This window comes from Sphaeramia orbicularis, chromosome 18 (genome assembly GCF_902148855.1).
Source record: "Sphaeramia orbicularis chromosome 18, fSphaOr1.1, whole genome shotgun sequence".
In the NCBI taxonomy this organism is placed as follows: domain Eukaryota; kingdom Metazoa; phylum Chordata; class Actinopteri; order Kurtiformes; family Apogonidae; genus Sphaeramia; species Sphaeramia orbicularis.
In genome coordinates, this window is record NC_043974.1 from 37,917,261 (window position 1) to 37,937,102 (window position 19,842).

The window sequence follows — 19,842 nt, forward strand, 5'->3', positions numbered from 1 at the left end:
GCCTATTATTTTATTTGGGGTTTTTTTTGTTTCTTTTATTTTTTTTTCAGAATACAACTTGGTTAAATTATTTCAGGCTGTGTATAAGACAAATTCTTTTTGAACATTTTGAGCACATTTCAACAATACCATGATAATAATGATAACCATGATAATTTTGATCACAATAACAGTGATATGAAATTTTCACATTGTTACATCCCTAATTTCGATACAGTGCTTTTTAATATCGGTACAGTATTGTGAAATGAAATATCGTGATATATTGCAGAACTGATATTTTCTAACACCCCTATGAATGACGTGACCTCAGTGTCGTGTCCATCTCTTACATATTTCAATACCAGTCTGTCCTGCACTATTTATTTTCACTTTTCAGTTTTTTTTCCGACTTTTGTCCTCCTTTTTGTTTTTGCCGCCTCCCTCCTTCACTCCTCTTCTATTTCTCTCATCGTCGTGCACTACTTATTTTTATTTTTCAGGTTTTTTTCCCACTTTTGTCCTTCTTTTTGTTTTTGCCGCCTCCCTCCCTCCTTCACTCCTCTCTTCTATTTCTCTCCTGGTCGTTCTGTCTTGCGTCTCTCCCTCTCCTCTCCCCTCCATCATCCCTCCTGCTTTCCACCTCTCCGTTTTTCGCTCTCTCTTTAATCTTGCGTCTGTCGTCTTGGTCTTCATCTGTAATCAGCCTCCGCCTACCCTCCTGTCTTCCCCACTTTCTTCCTTTCATCCTTCACTCCTTCCAGTGCCGTCCTCCTCACTCCTGCTTCCCCATGTCTTCCACCTCATCTAACTTTCCTCCATCTCATCATCCCTCTTATTTCCTCTTCTTTCTCATCCATCTCTCGTCTCTCACCCGCCCTCCCCATCCCCCTCTCTCTCTCTCCCTCCGTGCCCCACCACGTCCTCCTCCTGCCTTTCTCGTTAGTCTAATGGAGGCAGAGTAATTCACTCAGTGGCAGTATAATGTGACAGAGCGCTGGCTCAGCCTCTGGCCTGCCAGCCAACAGCAACACCAAGGATGGATAGATGAAAATGGAGGTGGAAAAGTAGAGAGAGATGAGGCCATGTGAAAGGGAAGGGGCATAGGGATAGAGAAGAAAAGGTGGAGGTTTGATGGTAAGATGAAAAGACGGTCAGTTACATAACTCGTGTCTCGAAAAACAGTGTATGTGTAAAGGAAACACAGCTTCCTCAAATCCCCAACACTGTCAAATAAATGTTGAAAAGCTCATTTGAAGCAGGAGCATTTTAACATAGAATGCGTTAAATGAGGATGTGGACAATAGTTTCTTATCAGCCACTAAAAAAACAAACAATCCTCAGTGGAAATGTATTATTTCACAATTAATTAGAAATTACAAGTTAAACTAATAAATACCTACAATGAATGAAGTAATAAATCATTGAACATTAAATTCAAAATAATTAAATGCATTTTTGTCCTCTGTAGGGGACAAAAAATTCACAGTTTTACTTTAAAAAGTGCAGTCCATTGCAAAGGACATTCCAATAAATAAAAAATAAATAAATAAATAAAAATAACTGGGGAAAAAAATGTTTGTGAAAAAACGGTTGCATTATGCAGTTTCCAATCAGGACAACTGTTTAATGTAAAAAAGCCAAAACTTTCACTTCCCTGGGTCTCAGGAGGATATGAACCTCAAACCCTCAAAAAATCTAGGTGAGTTTATGAAGTAATAAATCACTGAGCATCAAACTCAAAATAATTAAATACATTTTTGTCCTCTGTTGGGGACAAAAATTTCAGTTTTACTTTAAAAAAGTGCAGTCCATTGCAAAGGACATTCCAATAAAAATAAATAAATAAATAAAAACTGAAAAAAAATGTGTGTGAAAAAACATTTGCATTAAGCAGTTTCCAATCAGGACAATTGTTTAATGTACAAAATGCCAAAACTTTCACCTCCTTGGGTCTCAGGAGGATATGAACCTCAAACCCTCAAAAAATCTAGGTGAGTTTAGGCTAGTTTGTTAGTTTAGTTTTATTTCGAGCTCATAGAATCATCAGATAACAAAGAACCATACAACATGGTTAAACAAAATTTTTCTACGCTCAAAAAGGAGTGGGAAGAAGTAGAACTTATCGACTCCATCCCCTTATTACAAACTAATAATTCAATTAATTCTGTTTCCTTTGCTTTGTTAACACCCTTTTTATATATATATATATATATATATATATATATATATATATATATATATATATATATATACGTTTTTCCAATAACACAAAGCATCCATACAAACATCTATAAACGATTTATTTATTTCATCTATTGTCGCTCATTCCAGTTGAAAAGCCTGATATTCTACTATTATCAGCCGCAAAAAGAGCCACGTTACGCCGATGTCAACAGTTTGCTGACACCAATAGGACCTTCCATTTGACACGACAAAAGCGCCAATTATTCACAACACAGACAAACATATACATACACCATACCTTAACCTTTAAAAACCACAAGATAATAGTAATGCTCCTACACACCAAATTCAGACTTAAACTGTATACATATACTGTTTTTTTTTATGCAACGATAAGCCATTTCCTAAAAGACTCAATTTGAACTGCAGACAAAGTTTTGAATTACACACTGAAAGCAAATTATCTTTTATTAAATTACATTGAGTGAGATAATTCTACACGATTACCAGGTTTATATGAAAATGAGGTGTGCCAAAAGCTATAATAACAACAATAATAATAGTAATAATAGTCAGTTGTACATTTCTACATTACCGTTGTCTTCTAATGCACATAAAACAAATATATTTGAGGGATTTTTGGGCATTTTTAATATAATTAGCTTGGGCTGGGTGATGACGCAGATGCCAATAATTTTCACCATAAATTTCGACTTTGAGATAGCAAATGTTTCGGGTAATCATCAGAATATTTAAAATGCTTATAATTATGAAATGTTACGTAAAACAAAACAAAACATTGAATCTTTATGTAAGTGTTTTAGCTCAGAATATGAACGCCGTCAACCGGTAAGACAAAATATAAACTGACAGTATTTATTGTGACATAAAAATGTTTTGCAATAATTACCGTTATCCTTATCACTACTGTTGAACTGAACTGTTGACCCTGGATGCCTTCTGACTCCGCCTACGTCATCGTGTAGTCGTACTTGCGTTACTTTTACGTTTCTACACCCTTTAATATCACTGTACGTGTGTGTAATATAACCGCTATCTGTCGACTTCTGTCCATTTTCATACGAACAGCGGACGGAAAGATCCAAACGCTGTGATTGGTTGACGGCTTTTTTCCGGTCAAGCGTCTCTGTTGGCATGTAACACTCCCGTTTATGGATCAGAGTAGTTTAGTATAGCTTTGAAAAACAAAAAAACAAAAAAAAAAAAAAAGAAAAGAAAAAAGGATTGTACCTGATGTCGAACATACCAGTGAAGAAAGCATGTGTGATTGATTGGCTGTGTGAGTGACAGCTTCTCCGGCTCCTCTCATCCAATGGGAGACCCCCGCTTAAGCTCCACCCCCTTCCCTCCCCCCACCTTATCGAACCCCTGTGCATGGCCTGAAGTCAAGCCTACCCCCCCTGTATCCCCTACTGAACTGGACTGTTAATTTCTGTAAAAATTTGTACTTTTAAACAGAACTATTATCAAAGTAAGTAATATATCCCTAATGTTAGGTATGTTTGATGTTAGCAATAAATACATCAGTTAAGGAATATATTTGATATTTAAAATGCAGTGAAAATATAACGTGATTAAAACAACTATGATGATGGATAGAGGTTGTGTTTTAAAAAGCAATATTATTCTGAGTAAAAATGAGTGCCATAAACCTTTTTCTTGTACTTGTTTTTGTTTGTTTGACTTGGTTTCAGTCCTCTGCCTCATCGTCGTTCGTTCCGGTCACTACTGTAAGTGTTGAAGGCTCTTGTAGCTTCCCAGTATGTCTCTGTGTATTATGAATGCTGACTTGGTTAAGCTATAGCAACAGAAATAAACATACCCTGCTGCTTCTGTCTGTCTGGAGCTTTTATTTTTGCAGAATTTTGGAGTCCAGAATAATGGGATTTTAGTATTAGATGACACCACAGGGTATCAGCATGAGGGGAAAAAACTAAACATGCTGTAATTTCAGATATAGATCACTGTCGTAAAATGCAAATTTCCTCCATTGTGGGACAATAAATGCATTATTTATTTGAATTTATGTTTTGGGGTTTTTTTGGTAGTTTTTTTTTTTCAGACAATACAACCACCAACAAATTAAATGCCTGAAGCAAATAATCAGAAAACAACCAAAACAAAACAGGAAATGTATCCGCTTATTCAACAGAAATACTTAACCCATAAAGACCAAAATCTACTAATGCAAAATATTTAATACCCGATGAGCCACTAATCCTATCAATACATGTAAATAATTGGTGTAAAATGCAGTTTGTCATCTTTTCATGGTCATCATTCATGTTCAGAGGCTCCATAGTTACCATGGAAACACCGTCATCTTCTACAACATTGATTCACCAGTAAAACCCATCAATGACAGGGGATGGAGCCACTTAATTTATGTTCAGGTAATGATAGGTTTACTGAAAAAGTCACTTTTACTTCAGATTTCTCTGTTTCTGATAAAATAACCTTTGAATTTACTCTAAATTTTTATGAACATCTAAACGATCAGTGACTTAAATATAGAAAAATACCACATTTTTACTGAAGAAACACAAAATAAAGAGAATAATATGACAATAAATGGAGATAAATCACCTAAGAAAAGGTAAATATAGAGAAAAATTAATTTGCGAACCACCACAAAAGTAGCACTGTGTCTTTATGGGTTAATACAATTTAACAACTAAACATATTATATATTATATTAAACATATTGCATTGAAGTGTCATGAGTTAATTTTGTAGTTTGGTAGCTGCTGTACTTTCTATATTCATTTACACTTATTTATGTACCTATTTATGCATCTTGATAAGGGACAAAGTTGGATAATCTTAAAAAACATGATTTGATGTCAACACAAAGCAGAAGAAATCCTCTATACCTGTATGGAGTCTGCTTTAATTGCTCAAAGTGGCTTTATACTGCCACCTAGTGTCTGTCTAGTAAATCACTGAAATATACAATAAATGCTGCACAAACCATTGTTCATAAAATGACCTGGTACCATTTAGTTTGATCAAGGCAAATGAGAAAAATTGGCCTGGTTGTCATTTACAATGTCATTTCATTTTATTATATTTATATTGTTCCTTCCTTTTCTTTTTTATTAAAATGTTCTTATATATATTGAAGATTTAATTAAAGAAAACCTGAATGGGCCTGCTTGTCTGCTTGCTTCTGTTGTAAGACAAACAGACGACAGCACATATCCTGTATAATAATAATAAAATAATAATAGCAGTCATATTTAGATGAAGATTAGAGTTTACTACGTTATTTGACTTTTATTTTGTAGGAATAACCAAAAATGTTAGTGTGAAATTATTATGTCTGTCTTTACTTAACACAGTAAATTGAGAAGTACACCCTCTAGTGGACAACTTGACATACTACACTAATCATGGACTAAAGCTTTTCTGAAAGTTTTCTCTGAATATGGAAAAACAAAAGATGAGAACAGAAACGGATGAATTTTATGTCTGGCATAAAATAAAACTGCAACTATAGTTTGTGTTTCAGGATCTATCTCTTCTCACTCAGTATTTATTTAATACGACAAACTGCCTTTCCCACATTTGACGTTACGAATAACAATCACTAGATGGCAGCACCGTGCATACGTCTCGTCAAGCTAACGTGAACGGAAGACTTCACTGTGCACAGGCGCAATAACTCGCCAACAACAGTAGCCAACGGCACAGAAGCTACAAGCGAACCATGAATAGTTTGAAGATTTCCAAAGCAGAGGTAGCCCATGTTTAAACCTGCAGATACGGGTAGTTTTCATGCAAATAATGAGTTAAAACAGAAGAGCTACAGTTAGTCCCATTTAGTCCATGTGTGTTCAGGAGGATCTCATCGCGAGTACGAAACCTAAGGTGGCTAAGGCTAACACCTGGATCTTCAGGATATTGTGTTTTGTGAGCAGTGTATTTATTTTTGGTCACTGATAAAAAAAAATTTAAAAAAAACAATCATTGTGGCCTTTTGAGAGTTTCTTTAATTACATTAGTCTTAAATGTTGGTCAGCCTTGGTGGGTCCCGGTCTTGTCCCTCCTCCCTGTACACTAAACAGGTACAGAGGATGGCTTCATCAATTCTTAACAATGACTCCCATCTTTTATGAGGTGAATTTCAACTCCTTTCCTCTGGACAGAGGTTCTTACTCCCAAGGTGTAGGACACAGTGTTATAAAACCAGCTTTGTTCCTGTCGCCATCACTGAGCTCAATAAGAAACAGTGACGTTGCACTTTGCTAACTTATTTTAGTTATTTATCCCATTTCTTTGCTCTATTTATTATTATTGTGACTTCAGATTTTTAAATTTTTAAATTTTATGTTCTTATCCTGGTTTTTATCCCGGATTGTTCTTATCTTTTCTGGTTTTTATTGTGTTCTATTGCATCTTGTTTTTAATTATTTAATCTTATTTATTTTACTTTTTTTACTTATCCATGCTGCTATACTGATGAATGGTGGAACACTGAGCACTTTTTGTCCTGTCTGTAAGTGTGATCAAGTACCTATCTTACATGTTCAACATATGTCTTGTTGTAATACCAAAGCAATCACCTAAACTGCAAAACAAATCTACCTACAGGTACAAATAAAGTAACCTTGACCTTTATCTACAGCTAAATGTTTTTGTTTTTTTTTTTAAATGGCCTATATCTGCTGTTGTAGTGGCTTCACTGTGATGGGGAGACTTAAAATCCAAATATCTGTAGTTTCTGTATAAAGCCTTGTGACTCATGGTGGTAGGAACATCTGCAGATCATACAGGGGAAAAGATATGTTGATTCTAAATTCTCTTGTGTTGGAAAGTCATTGAGAAGATAGAAGACCAGTGGATGGACTTTACCTACAGAAAACCTTTGGCTGTGACAGAAAAAATATCTGCAGACAATTCATCCAGTTTATGACAGAACTGTGAACATAACCACGATACCAATAAGAATAATAATATAACAATAATCATAAAACTTCAGAAAAGGATGTTCAATCGTCAAAAGGACCACATAGCATCACTTCATAGTATGTACAACAGCCAAAACACAAACAACCACGAACACAAGTATCTGGAAGTGCCAGATCTACTCCAGAAAAATAAGTAGTTCTACTGTTGTTGAAACAAACCATGATTCAGTAATAGTGTAGAAATAATAAAAGCAAAAATAGATTTGCACCCTTCAATAAAAGTAGTTTAGAAATATTGTGTGTATGTCGTGTACCTGAATATTGGGGGATGGTAGTTGATCAGAGCTGGAGTCTACAGACCTGCTGGTCAGCTGGGGACAATGATGGGTCAGCTGGGGTTGACTGACGAATGAACTGGTGGTGGGTGGTTGTTCGTCATCTGGTTCTTCCTCTTGACCCTGTGCTCCTCCTTGCACATATCTCAGCATTGACCCTGCACATTTTTTTAGAAATAAAAATAAAGGGGATTATCATAGGAAGAGACTCAAACATTCTCAAACATTAAGAATTTTACAAATATAATACAGTTTAAATATTTAAAACTGGAGTCACGTAGCAGTCTTTCAGCCTTTCACACCACCGCACTTCTTGATCTTTAAATATGGACTTCTTCTGAAAGCACTATATTTAAATGGAAAACTGCATTTTGTTGTAGTGGAAGGAATGCAGTTGAGTCTAATCTGTTTAGATTTGACTTAATCTAATGTAAATCCTATTATAATTAGCACAATTATCGCTTTGGGATACATACATTATTCCATCATAACGTCACTCTAAATCTATTTTAAAATAAAAATGTAGAGGAGTTAGCCTAAGCAGCCATGGCTCAGGAGGTAGAGTGGGTTGTCCAATAACTGAAGGGTTGGTGGTTGGAATCCCACTCTGTCCTAGTCGTGTGCCGTTATGTCCTTGGGCAAGACACTTCACCCACATTGCCTCCAGTGTCACTCACTCTGGTGTATGAATGCATATGAATGTTTGGTGGTGGTCGGAGGGACTGTTTGGCGTTTCCAGGGCAGCTGTGGCTACAAACATAGTTTACCACCACCTGAGTGTGAATGTGTGAGCAAATGAATAATGGATCAATAATGTAAAGCGCTTAGGGTGCCTTGAAAAGCACTATACTGTAGAAATCTAATCCATTATTATTATTATTATTATCATTATCATTATTCTTATTATTATTATTATCAAGCAAAGAAGATATATGAGTATTTGACCAATGAATGTTTAATACAAACCTAATGCTAACAAGTCGACCTGAGAACTTTAACTTTTTTTTTTTAAATTTCAGTTCCACCTGCAGATGTCGCCCTTGCCCCAGCATCTGCAGAGCAATAGTGACCATTCCATCTCTTAGTTCATCATATCAGGTCTATTAACATGTACACTTAACACTGTGTTGTCAAAAGTTCACAAAATATGTTCTCAAATAACTGCCACTCTGCTGAGTAAACTAGGTAAACTAGATAAACTAAGTAAACTGTGGTTAATCTATGCCTGGTCAAACACTGATGGCTTTGTCACTGCAGGGTATACAGTACATGTTCGGTTTGAAGCAAAGGGAACAGCTAACTTTATGAACCCCCCACCCCTGACAATCACAGACCACTACCCCCACCTCCCCACCCCCCAGCTCAGACAGGTCGTTTCCGGTTTGTTTCTTGTACCAACATGATTCTGTTTGTTTGCTAATATGCTGTCACCTGCTTAGCTAGCTGCTAGCTGTGGTTTGGTCTTGATAACACATTTCCCCAGAATTAAGTCATATGACCTACCTGTAAACAATGCACGGGCGTCGTCGCGAAGTTTCTTCTTTTTTTCTGCCTCAGACTCCTTCTTTTTCGTTGCCAGTTCGAAAAAAAAAACAAAAAAAAAAACAGTTTGCTGTCTGGCCGATAGTCAAACGTGAACTGTGCGCGTGAGCTGTGCATGCGCAATGAACAGACCAGACCACTGAGGGGGCACGAGAGGGAGTAGCCCACATTACAATAATTCATTTTTCGAGCGAATAGTTTTGATTGTAAAGTTAAGTTGTATCTGTAACATACACAATACTTCATTAAAATTAAAATCTCAATTATAATTACCATGGATTTGATTTTTTCCCCCCATCAACTTAGTTTGGTTGTTGAAGTGTCATTGCGCCTGCGCATAGTGAAGACGAGACGTTACGTATGCGCGGTGCTGCCATCTACTGGTTGTTATTTGTAGCGTGAAATGTGGGAAAGGCAGTCTTCATTAAAAAAAAAAAAAAATGAAAGAGAAGAGATGGACGCTGAAACATAAACTATAGTTACAGTTTTATTTTCTTCCAGACATAAAGTATGTGTGTGTTCACCTTTTCTTACATATAAAAAAAAAAAAAAAAGAAAAAAACTTGGAAAAAAAGCTCTAATCCATAATTAGTGTAGTTTGTCAAGCTGTCCACCAGAGGGTGCACCCATGGATTTGGATCGATGACACTAGATGAAGACACCGGGTTTAAGTTCAGTTAATGATATATTTCGCAGAAAAAAATAATAATTTTCTTAGTTTCCTCTGTTTTGGATATAATAACCGTCAACTTTAATCTGAGCTTTAATGAACATCTACACAATCAGTACATTAAATATAGGAAAACACGTGACTTTCACTCATTAATGCAAAATACAGAGCATAATATTTGAGTAAATGGTGATAAATCACTAACTAAAGGTTAAAAATAGAGAAAAATTCATTTGGGAACAGCCACAAAAGCAGCACTGGGTCTTTATGGGTTAATTAAAAAAAAAAAAAAATGTTAGTTGTGAATGATGTACTGAAATGTAAAGATTTGAGATCAGAAAGCAGACCCCAACCTCATTTGGTTAAAATGTCAACAGCCCTGTTAACCCAACAAATGTAATAAACCACAAACATAATAAAAATTTGCAGCTTTTAACATAATAATCCCACAAACGTAGTTATTATTAATTTTGTGGGGATTTATTATGTTTGTGGGACGGTAAAAATCTTCAGTTTCCAAAACTGTAATAACTTCCCAAAAATGTTATAAATAAGTACCTCGTTTACATTTAAGTAATGCATGCATGAAAATCCAGTCATCTTTGTTTTTCTTCTCATTTACTCTTGTCCTTTGGATATTTGCCTTTTTAGAATGATCAAATGTCGCTGTTACACCACATGGTACTAATTCAGGATTAATAGGTGTTTAATTACAAATACAAGTGGAGGAACTAAACAGAATATTATAAAGGTTTTATTATAAAAGCTTCAGTATGAACTGGATATTATTTATTCTGATTATTTGTAATAGAAGCCTAAGATTGAACCATGTAAATAAAATATCTGGATATGATTATGATAACAATGGAGAGGGTAGGAGCACAAACTGGGAAAATGAGGTATTATGTTTGTGGGAAAGTTATTACATTTGTGGGATTATTACATTAAAAGATGCAAATTTTTATTATGTTTGCAGTCAATTACGTTTGTGGGGTTAACAAGCCCCATTCCAACTACAAATAAAAACATTTGTCAAACAGATTCACTGGTTTGTACTTTATTGAAATGTTTGTGCACCAATCATAAATAATTTTTATAGGTATCGCTGGTTAAAGGAATGCAAAACATTTCCATACATGTACAGAAAAAACACATGGCAGAATCTGAAACAAGAAGCACAAGTTACAAAACTATTATGAAATGTAGACACAACTATGGCGGTGCTGCAGTATTGAACTGTGGTATATTTACTAAATATTAACTTTCACACTCCAGTGTCTTGGTTTGTGTCCACTGGATGATTCATTCATGAACGCCATCATTCACATGTAAAGCTATTTCAGATTCTGAAATATGAACATTGTTGCAGTGTGTGTCTATGAAATAAAATAGTGACAATTGTATTGGTTTAACAGCAGCAGTAGGAAGATGCATCAGGACAACAAGGTAAAAAAAAAAAAAAACGTATTTGAAGAATAAAGTCTTAATATTACGGAAGAGGATCAGGGCCACTGAAAAAAATAAAAAAATTAAGGTCCAATATATATATTTTTGTAGTATTAGTATGAGAAAAAAGTCTAAATTCTGGGATTAAATTCAGAGTTCTGATTTTTTTTTTCTCAGAATAATAATAAAAAAATTTATATTGGACCTTAATTTTTTTTTTTTCCCCAGTGGCCCTAATCCGCTTCCGTATATTATGTGAAAAAAGTTATTGAAGTTTTAATTTCATCTGTATAGAAGAGAAATTCAGAAATTATGTGGCACAATATCAAGGCTTTTTTTTTTTGACGTTTCTTAAAGTATTATGGTATGTATTTCATAGATATATGACTATTCTTTACAGCTCTTACAACACTTTAATCATACAATTGCATTTTCACAATATTACAACTTTATTATAATCATATTGTTTAATTTTTTTCTCTTAATATCACATTTTTTATCCTTGCTGTGGCTCCAATACCAGCGGTTTGACGATATGGGACTCTGGGATTTCTATTAGAATTTGTACTTGCTCATGCTCATAATACCAGGAGTCACTGTACGTTCAATGATTCCATGTTTTGTTTGTGTGTATCATTCATTAAACAGCAGCTGACGATCTGTTTGGTTCTTGTGTTACAGACTAATAGTGTTTCAACAGTCATAAAAACAGGAGAACACTTGTCACTGGTGGATACAACGGAAAGATGAACATGATCCAAAAGCTAGAACAAGTAAATTAAAAAATATATATCAACGGACATACAGGAAATATTTATAGAATTATATAAAACACATTTGTTGTAATACAGTACACCTGACAGAGCGAATACACAAATACTACAAAAAATAATTCAGACTCAGAAAAAAATATAATTATTTAAGTTCAGCCATTTAAGTGCAAAATCCACTAATTTAAGCTCTTCTGATCAGAGGTAGATCCATATCATTGAAAATACATGAAGATGCAGAGCATTGTCCTAATCTCACAGTGTCGGTTCTGATTCCAAGTGGTGCTGGGATCTCCTCCGGCCAGCGGGGGGCGCTAACGTACCAGGAACTCCTGCACAACAACATATACACACACTGTAAATTTACCACAGACTATTCAGACAGTGTTCTACGGTGGCATTTTACTGACAAATATAAGAACAACCAACATCAGTAGTACGAGTACAGATACAGATCTAGAGGTACTATTAAACTTATTTACTGCAGTAAAAGTGACAGTAACAGTAAGTGACAAAATCCAGGCTCTGAAAATCCTCAAATGCTAAAAGTCATCAGTGTTTGAAGAACATTCTATAATCTGTTTATGTGCAAAATTAACTGAACCTCATGTCATATTATTATAATGTGAAGACATAAAACGGTCTAACTTCAAACTGTTCTAATCTGTACCTATGTTTTCAGCTTTATACGTTTTCTGTTTTTGTCTTTTAAGTTATTTAATTTTCAGGATTTTAACCCTAGTTTAATTACTTGAATTCTAAATGATTGATTACAAAAAATGTAATATTTCCCATATAATAAATAGTAGTGTAACGGGACATAGGTTGTGGTTAAAGGCTGATTTTATGGCAGTTTTTTTGTGCGAGTACATTTTTGCCACAAATGTAACCAGAGGGCGCAAAATGCATCATGGGAGTGAAACACGTGAGAATAAAAAGACAGTGGATTTCAAAAATATAACCAAAAAGAAAAGTTCATGCCAATTTCACACCTTGTCAAATTGCTGTAACACAGCCAAAATGATCACCAAATAAAAAAAAACCAAAAAACAGAAACCTATTTTGAAAAAGTAAGGAGTAGAAAGTAGAGATATTTGTGTTAAAATATTAAAATATAAGGCATAAGTAAGTGGAAAAATTCTCCCAAAAAGTAAAGTATAGATACCCAAAAACTCTACTTATATATTTACCTCTGCCAGGAGGTATTTTGATCGCTTTGCTTTGTGTGTTTGCGTGCGTGTGTGCTGTGTGTGTGTGCTTGTTTGTTTGTTAGCAAGATAACTCAAAAATTTATGGACGGATTTTCATGAAATTTACTGGCAGAAGGAAGAAATTATTACATTTTGGTGGTAACTGGGGGGGGGGGGGGGGGCACAGGGGCCCACTGATCTGCCTTGGCGGAGGTCTGCGCTCTCCGAGTGCTTTTCTTGTTGTACTTATCCTGCCTTCACGTACTATGAGAATTATGGCAAATATTTTCAAACTCGAAATTGAACTCACATTGTTTTCCACTGGAGAACTGGGAAAAATTTGATACACGAGTTGCTGATGAAAAGAAACCCTTGAACTTTTGGATTCATCGTGAAGGATAAACACTACTTTTATTAACGTGCTGTTGTTAACTGATGATTTTGCACATTTATAGCATCCAAAATTTGCAAAAATAAATGAATTAACACGTCCAAAACTCTTTTACCCAAGTAGCAGGTCACGATAAATTGTGTGTCAGCAAAAGCACTTGAAATTTCAAACTCATAAATGGAAAGGATCGTCTTCCCGATAGCACATAAAGGCAGCATTAGTTACTTGCCACCTCTGGGATTATCCTTCAAAAAAGTCAGAAAAGCATCTGCACCGAGGTTATAATAGTTTTGGATTTTTCATTATAGTTTAGTTTTATTTAATTTTGACTTTTTTTCCCTCTAATTCAGTTAGTTTTAATTCGTTTTTAGAGCAGGTTTGCTAGTTTTATTAGTTTTTGGTTTTTTTTTAAATGCTTAGTTTTAGTTGTTTTTTTTTCTCATATCTTTTATCTTCGCTGTCGTATTCACATAAATCCCAGACAGGACTCTGCTACTTTAGTCTCCATGTTTCCAGGTGGAGTGGGGACCACAAGACGACTCTAAACCAAGTGACGGACCGTCAAGTGTCGTATGGTGCTGCTAGCTAAAATTGCTTGAGGGAAATAAATCAATTTCATATCAATCCGACATTCAAAAAAACAAATATGAAGGGAATTTTATCCATAATTTTCGTCCATTTTAGTTAGTTTTGTAAGCACACAATACAGTTTCAGTAAGTTATCATTTTTTTCTTTTAATTACAGTTTTTATTTATTTCAGTTAACGAAAATGTTTTTTCAATTCTAGTTTTCGTCATTTAGTTAGTTTTCATTAACGATAATAACCTTGATCTGCACAGTACAGTACAGTCATCTGGTGTGTTTCCTCCAGTCATGCTGCGTTCCAGGCCAGATTTTGAACCCGTAAGTCATGACTTCAAACCACGACTCACGACTTTGTAACACTCCAGGCAAGTCACGCCAAACTGCCTGAGCACAAGGAATTGTGGTAGCTAGATGTAAACAGACCAGCATGGTGGACCATACGTTACGCTCATTTATAATCATTTCTATCGCCAAAGGTGCTCGTTGTTTGCTTATTTGAGGGAAACAGAGGAGTAAAAACGGCGCATAAGGCAAGAGAAGCTGTTCTACCTTTTATGTTATGTTATTTGTATATCTGAATACGTATTTGGTATTAATTTATTCTTGTCCTCAATGGACTGAAAACTAGCTAATGCTAGAGCAGCTGCTGATTATGTAGAACATTTGCAGATAATGTCAGAGCAATACCTAGTTTTAATAAACAATTTGCATAAACACCGCATCCATGGGGGCCACCATTGCTACATGACGTCAGAACTTGGAACTGGGAGTACGTTGATCTAGTACGAGTTCACAGGTGGGTAGTCACAGGTTTGACTGACATTCCAGTGCATTTTCACCAGTAGAAGGTTGGGAAAACACAAATTACGTGTCGCCTGGAAAGCAGCATCAGTCTGGTGCAGAACTCTAGAAATGTGTTCAACCAATCAGCATTCTTCACAAAGCCCTGCCCCCAAGAATTCCTGTGTATCTGAAAAGTCTGACCCCCCTCATCGGGAATTTTCTTTTAAAGGAAGTATGGGGTCAAGCTAGAGTATTTTACTTGGGTAATTTTGGTGGAAATGCACAAAGTTTTTTCCAAAGCCTTGGTAAAGTTAAAGTTCCTGCGGTGGAAAAGAGGCTCGTATCCATGTGCTCACCTTCTGTTTGTTGAGTCTAATCTGACAGAAGGAGAACCCGGCCACCAGCAGGTAGATGCCAGCTGCGATGAAGCAGTTGTAGCTCACCTTGTCATAAAGGCTGTAGATCTTCTGAGCTACATTTGGACTGAGGACACATAACGCGACAAAGTTCAACAAATACAAGTTACCCACAAGTGCATGTGCACATGCATCATCTGTGTCTTGACAAATAAATAAACAGTTTCTTTATAAAGTGTTCACTGAAGTCAACATTAACTCCATCCATACCTTTTTCTTGTGACTGATTCCATATGTACATGTGACAACTAGTACAGAAGTACAATAGTGTAAAAAAGTCCAACAAAATTGTTTAGATAACCAATTAAAAGAAAAAAATATATAGTTCAACCCTTTAACTCCTGACGTGTCTGTGGTGAGCGTTCTGAATGTGTGGTTTATTTTAAATATTGATAAAAATTCAGCCATTTGCTCAACAGGAACATTTTCAAAACATGCTGATAGAACAGACCTTGTTCTTTCTATAGACATCTGTGCATGCTCAGTGCACCCCCTGCAAACTATAGTGAGTGAAACCTACTCACTATAAAAATAGATGATTTGGGCTTTTTTAAACAGTTTTCCTTGTGGTTTTTTGTTTTACTGTTGTTTGCAGTGTTGTGGTGATTTTCCTTTATTTCTACTGTGTTTTTAACTAGTTTTTATGTTTGAGAAGAGCCCCAAAACAAAAACTACTGGGTCAAAATTCAGATACTTGTTCAGTGTGTTCCAGTTCACAGTTCATGTTCAACATCCTAAATCTCTTACTGATGTACATTCTGAATGCTTTATTTAGTAAAAACCTGTCAAACTTTCATTCCTCTCTTTGTCTTTTTCTGTTATTCCACCTGTTTTGACCCTAAAACACACAGTAAAGCAAAACCACTGAAGAAAAGGAAGACAAGCACATACTCACAGCAGCTTTTATGACACTGAAAGACACAAATTCACAGGAGAATGCTTACCTGAAATAATGTCTCAGGGGTTAAAGGGTTATCACACAATTATGAATTGTGAATTATGGTTTTCTTTTTGTCATAAAACAGTTCTATTGGTCAGTCTTCACATTGACCTGATGGTTTTAGAAATATTGAACTAATAAAAAGTGTTGAAAACGGCTTGTGACTACATCTTATAACTCCATTCCTTTATTTAGAATATATACCATTTTTCAAGTTTCCTGAAAAATAACTGAGGTTTCCACCCAACAGTGACAATACACTGTCATATCACCCACCACTACTACTTAAGAACTTCATTGTAAGTGTTTTCAGGCAGAACTGTTGTAGTGTCCTGAGGCACACACACTTACTCTCCTGGTATTGCATCAGACTCTGTCAGAGGAACATCTTCAATCAGGCCAGCAGAGTGAATGCTGAAGAAGATCCCCAACAGACCCTAAGACACACACAAAACACACATACACTGTCAAAACTAGACACACTGCACTAGAATGGCTTAGTTCAGTTTCTGTTTGCCCTGTGAAACTCAAAAATATGTATTGTGATCTGTGATGTCTGATAGGTCTGAATGATTTGGTGAAAAAAACAGGAGTACATTTTACAGACAATACTGGAAAGAAAGTCCCCCATCACATTAATAACCTCTTAACCTCCTGGGACTCAGGAAAGTACAAATTTATGTTTTTTTTACATGAAAAAAAAACCTCTCCTGAGTGAAAACAGCATGATATAACGATTGTTTTCAGATATTTTTTTTAATTAATGTTTTTTACAACCCCTGCCCCCCGAAGGGGAAGCAAGAGGTATTGTTTTTGGTTCGGTTTGTTTGTTTGTTTGTTAACACTCTAGCAGCAAAACTATTGGTTGAATTCATATCAAATTGGGTTTATAGATTGCCAGTGACCCAGAAAAGAACTGATTACATTTTGGGAAAAGTAGGTCAAAGTTCAAATTTTTTTATGATTTTTTAAAATTCTTTTTTTTCCCCCATTTACTTACAATGGGCGAAATTTCAAATGTCTATAAAAACATAAATTTTGTTTCAATTTACTTCAAACTTGGCACAAATATAGAGGCAATTGATATACTGACTTCAGCACCCTCATAGACATGATGAATAAATAAGGTACAATGCGTGCGAGGGGCAGGGTTTGTTGTGCCCGGCACCACTTATTTTTATTTTTAAATTAAGTTGTTGAAACTCTTGTCCCCAAAAGTGGACAAAAAAACTCATAGCTGGGTCTCAGGAGGTTAAGGGTTAATTTGATTTTTGACAAATTAACATATCTTTACCAGTATCTACTCTCAGCCTTGAGTACAAATAGTAAAAAGTAAGGATTTTCATTCCATGTAGATTATTGCAGATATTGAATATAGCAGTGCTTTCAACACAATTATACCATCTATCCTTGTAAATAAGTTGACAGATCTTGGCCTCTGCAATTCCATCTGTATGTGGATACAAGATTTCCTGACAGGCCTGCTGTAGACAGTACGAGTTGGAACTATCTGTTCATCTACTGTAGTTCTGAGCACCGGTGCCCCTCAGGGCTGCTGTCTGAGTCCTCTGCTGTACAGTTTGTACACACATGACTGTGTGGCTATACGTCCTGGAAACAGTACTGTGAAATTCAACAGTGATTGGACTCATAACTGACAACAATGAGACAGCTTACAGGGATGAAGTGGGAAACCTGATCAGGTGGTGTCACCAAAATAACTTGTCTTTCAATGTGGAAAAACCCAAGGAACTCATAATTGACTTCAGAACCAACAAAAAAGAACATTCTCCTGTTTACATAAACAACACTGCTGTTGAAATTGTCAATAAGTTCAAGTTCTTAGGCATCCACATTTCTGATTCACTCTCCTGGTCTCTTCACATCAGCAGCGTCATCAAAAAAAGCACACCAGAGACTGTTCTTTCTGAGATGTCTGAAAAAATATGGTATGTCAACAAACACACTCATCAACTTTTATCGCAGCACAATAGAAAGCCTCCTGTCTGGCAGCATACTGGTATGGTTTGGGAATATTGCATCACATGACCACACACTCCTGATCAGAACAGTAAAATCGGCATCTAAAATCATTAGAGCACCATTATTACCATCACTACAGGACATCTACACAAACTGCAGCAGGAAAAAGGCAATGGGCATCATACAGGACACAAGCCACCCGCACACTGTCTCTTTTATTAGCTACCGTCAGGAAAGTGCTTACAAAGCATCAAAACCCAGACTACTCGCTTCAAAGAGTTTTTGTCCTCAGGGTACATGGCTGTTGAACAGCAGCTCAGCCAGGAGGAGGTAGCTGGGAACCTGCAGCCTAACTTTCAGTTTTTATAATTGTATTTATTTATTTATTTATTTATTTAGTGTTTTTAGATCACAATAAGAGGGCTAATGCTATTTTTTGTTAAGTTTTTTTTTTTTTTTTTTTTGCTGTGATTGTTATTGTTATTTGTTTGTTTTTTTTTATTTTTCAATATTGGGCAGAGAGAGAACCAAGGCACACTGTGTTTCATTGCCATGGTACTTGTACCCTGAACGCACATGACAAATAAACTTGAAACTTGTACCAGGAACTTTTATATGACCCCACAATTTAAACTAATTGTCTAGTGCTAATTCAAAGTTATTTCTCTTTTATTTTCCTCTTGACCCAAAGTTATTAATATTCTCTAATTCAATATAAATGAAAAAGTCTCTTTAAAAATTCAAGTCACTTTAAATCATAGGTGTAGTGTTTAATTATATCTTTTAGCAAACCTGAACATTTCCACTTATGTAAAGATAATTCAGTATTAATCAGTAAAAATACTAAATAACTATTAAATACCAAAGTCTATTGATTGTTCAGGCTGTTTTATTTCAGTGCCATAATCTAATCACTTATGACACTTAAGATGATTTGTACTTCCTCAAATAAACTGTCAAAACTGAAGTAGTTTCACTTAAACAGAGCCACTTTTCTGTCATCTTGAACTAAAATAGTTTCTCATAAAAGGCTAGGTGTGTCTTTTTTTCTGATTTATCACTCAGTGTATAATGTTTATTTCTGTCAAACAATGATAAGAGGTGAAAGCTAATCATGTGAAAATGAGAGCCATATTCGACTGAAAGTACTAAACTATTTATATCATGCTGAGACATGGGCTTTTCTTCACTGTTTTCGTCAATAAAGTCAGAATTATTAAATCAGAACTAACAATTTCTTCAGCAGACTCAGGTTTAAGTTGGAATTTTAAGTAGAGTAGTTTGAACTTATCGGTTTATGAGGGCACGCGCAAGGTGTAAAGAGGAAAATAGTGTAAAGAAGGAAAAAAGAAGTCCTGCTCACCAACATTATGACCCCCCACAGGCTCAACACAAGCCCACATGCGGCTACTTTAGGTCCACAAATGATGACCGGCATTTTTCTGAGCGAACCCCGGTACCGACAGAACTTTGAGACGGTCCAGTTCTGTTACACGCGCAGACCTCTGCGTCTATGTGGGTCAGCTGACTTGGACCAACACCGGAAGTGTACGTCCGCAAAAAAAAAAAAAAAAACTTTTTTAGTAGCTTAATATGCTAAAAAAAAAAAATACAAATAAAAAAAAAACATGAATGACATTGAGTCGCATATTAGACTAAAATTAAACCGATTTTAGCTCACACTTTAGGTTTA

General features: G+C 35.6%; 1 protein-coding gene across 1 annotated transcript; it reads right to left on the reverse strand.

The window, feature by feature from the left end:
- Positions 1-10,685: 10,685 nt before the first annotated feature.
- LOC115438470 (ribonuclease kappa-B-like) lies at positions 10,686-19,669 on the reverse strand. The gene is made up of 4 exons (XM_030162119.1): positions 19,513-19,669; positions 16,518-16,603; positions 15,167-15,293; positions 10,686-12,192 (listed from the first exon to the last, which is right to left on the reverse strand). The coding sequence occupies exons 1-4, from the start codon at positions 19,585-19,587 to the stop codon at positions 12,175-12,177; spliced, it is 306 nt and encodes a 101-aa protein (XP_030017979.1). The 5' UTR covers positions 19,588-19,669; the 3' UTR covers positions 10,686-12,174.
- Positions 19,670-19,842: the final 173 nt, after the last annotated feature.